Genomic DNA, 2,956 nt, shown 5'->3' on the forward strand with positions numbered 1-2,956 from the left:
AGTTGAATTGAATTCTAGTTATTTATTATTTTTTTTAGCAAAAGTTGAATTGAATTCTAGTTAGCTATATGAACAGTTAACGTAAAATGAATGTAGTTTTTTAGAATATTTAATAGGGTATGATGGAAAGAGACTATTAGATTTCGTTTGCCTTTGTTTCCTTCCTGTAGAATTATTGATACTGTTTTTTTTTCTTTCAAGAAAGACTTTTTGAAACTAAAAGTTATTTAGGTTGTTGCTTGTTTCAAATTATTTCAGAACACAAAAATTTCTTTTGAATTTGTACTTTTATTTTTACATACCTATATGTGTTTCTTTTTTTCTTCTCCTTTGCGAATGTTCAACGTTTTCAAAGGTGTTGGAGAAAGAAATGAAAAGGTTTCCAGATTAAAATTTAGTTGTCCTTAAAAAAATTAAGCTTGCTTTGAATTAATTTATCTTTGAATAGATGTAGCATTTAGAATACAGTGTTCAATTCTAAAATATTGCAGTAGACAGACTGTATCTTTACAAAGTAAAGATTGGTACGTCCAGCCAAACACAGATTCGATCTGTAGCTCTCGCTGTACCATAAAAAAAACGAAAGGCTAGGCTAGGAAAGGCTACCGGTCCCCCGCACAACTGCATATTAGCCACTCAAGGTGGGGGTATCACGACTGCCAAGGTGCGCTCATTGTTGCCGGCTTCCATGATTTTATTGCTTTTTGGCTAAAATATAAAAAAGATTAAATTTATGTACCGTATTATCACTTTTCTTTGTAAACAGATTGTGCAACTGTGTGCTAAACAAGTTCAGAACAAAATTCAAGAGAATCTCAGGAAATATTCATTCAAACCACATTTAAACATGCAGAAAACAATATGAAGAAAGAATAACATTGTCATACAATTCGATATAATTTTGCAAATCTTTTTGTCTAAAGTATGTAACAAAACAAACTTTTAGAAATAAACATACATTATATAGACCACATAATATTATCTACAATAAACAGTTGCTGAAATTCAAATTAACAAAATTAAAAATAAAATTTAATTAACTTGCTGTTAAATTTCATAATTTTTCAAATAGTAACTTTTAGATTAAACAATTCATAAACAGAAGACATTAGCACTCGAACATAAATTTTTTTTCATAGAAAATTAAGTTTCAGGCTTACACTATCTTTCTAGAAACTTCTAGAAAATTCACTATGTTTGTCACTCAAAAAATTTATTTTTTACTATTACAAATGTTTCCCCTTTAGAAACTTACATTTCATCAACAAAAATAATTGTTTCTATAAAAGCATTGATGTTTTTGTATTCTTAAGATTTTAATAAAAAATATATAAAAGCATTGATGTTTTTGTATTTTTAAAATTTTAATAAAAAATGTATAAAAGAATTGATGTTTTTGTACTTTTTTAGTGTTTTTTTAATAAATTATTCCTCATTATCATGTTCAACATTGCCATTTTTCTCCGCCCAAAAAGAATCTTTAATTGCATTTCGGACATTTTCAGCTGCAGCCTTACCTCTAGTCAGAAAGTTGGTATCAGCTCGAATCAAATCAAGGAGGTCTCGAACAGTTTTTGGATCACGCCTCTTGTTGCTGGCGACATCAAGCGTCAAATCGTATTGTCGAGGTACAGGATCCCCCCTATCCAAACAAATGTTGTGCAGCACAATACATGCCAAACCCATTAATTTTACAGTTTCTTTTTGAGACTCAAACTTTCTGTGTAAAATCCGAAATCTGCTCTTCAGCTTGCCAAAAGCTCCTTCTGTGACCATTCTTGCCCTAATCAGACGGTAATTGAAGTACCGCTTTTCAGGCGAAGGAATGGCATCTCCGTAAGGTTTTGTGAGCCAGGTCTTGAGCTCGAAGGCACTATCACCAAGTATCATCGGCGGTACCTCTACTTGGTCTAGTTTCTGTATCGTAGCTGGAATAATCTCACCCTGGCATATATCATGATACAAATCGGAAGATTTAAAATAAAGTGAATCGTGAGTGTTACCAGGAGCACCAATAGAGGCCCAAATAAATCGGTACTTTGCATCGACTAAAGCCATGAGGACAGTTGAATAGAATCCTTTAAAGTTATAATATTCTTTCATTGCTTCAGCTCCGCCAGGGGGACACTTTATTGGAATGTGGCTACCATCAATAGCACAAAATGCATATTGGAATTGCCATTCGGTGTCCATGGCTATCATTGCATCCTCGAAATTTTGGGGACTCTTTGGAAAGAATCTCATGACTGAGTCCTCCCACAATGCTGTCACAATAGCATCACAAACTTCGTTAATTATGACACATACAGTGGCCTCACCATGTCCAACCATCTCCGATATAGTGAAGAGGTAATCCCCCCCTCACTAAACGGTAAAGAGCGATAGCTAATCGCTCTTCTGGTTGGATTGGCTCCTCGGTCACGAACTGTTTTTGAAGTTTATCCCTAATTGCTTCCAAAATGTAGAAAAATGTGGTACGGGATATGCGAAAAGTTTGCTTAAAACGTTTATTTGAATAGGTAGATGACACCTTTTGCCACCACCCAGTGTTTCGCACAAAACGTTTGCAAGAACGAATTTGGGGTGGTGGCTCCTGAGATAAAATGAACTGTACCAAATTTCCAAGCAAAGTTACCGTTGACATTATGATTTCACGTTTTTTCCTTAAATATTCGGCTAAGGATCTCAAAAAAATCAACCTTTTCTTTTGTCTCGATTGTCGTCTTTTCAACAAAGTAAGGAGAAGGGCAGTATTATTTGGTTTCATACTTTCTTCACGTCACGTGTACTGATTGATTATAAAATGAATAAAAAATGAATGTCCAACTGCTACTGCAACTGCTGTTGTTCTGTGTGTACGTTGTGAATTATAAAAAAAATGTCCAATAAAATATGTAGAAGTTAATTAAAAAATTGTATGTCCAGGTAAGTATGTACGTTAAATCGAATATAAAAA

The 2,956-nt window shown here is 33.6% G+C and overlaps 1 protein-coding gene across 1 annotated transcript; it reads right to left on the bottom strand.

Annotated features, from left to right (window-relative positions):
- Positions 1-1,425: 1,425 nt before the first annotated feature.
- LOC136818006 (uncharacterized) lies at positions 1,426-2,331 on the bottom strand. Its single transcript, XM_067074375.1, has one exon. It carries the CDS (start codon positions 2,329-2,331, stop codon positions 1,426-1,428), a length of 906 nt encoding a protein of 301 aa, XP_066930476.1.
- Positions 2,332-2,956: the final 625 nt, after the last annotated feature.

Source organism: Clytia hemisphaerica, unplaced genomic scaffold (assembly GCF_902728285.1).
Source record: "Clytia hemisphaerica strain Z4C2 unplaced genomic scaffold, Clytia hemisphaerica genome assembly, whole genome shotgun sequence".
Lineage (NCBI taxonomy): Eukaryota > Metazoa > Cnidaria > Hydrozoa > Leptothecata > Clytiidae > Clytia > Clytia hemisphaerica.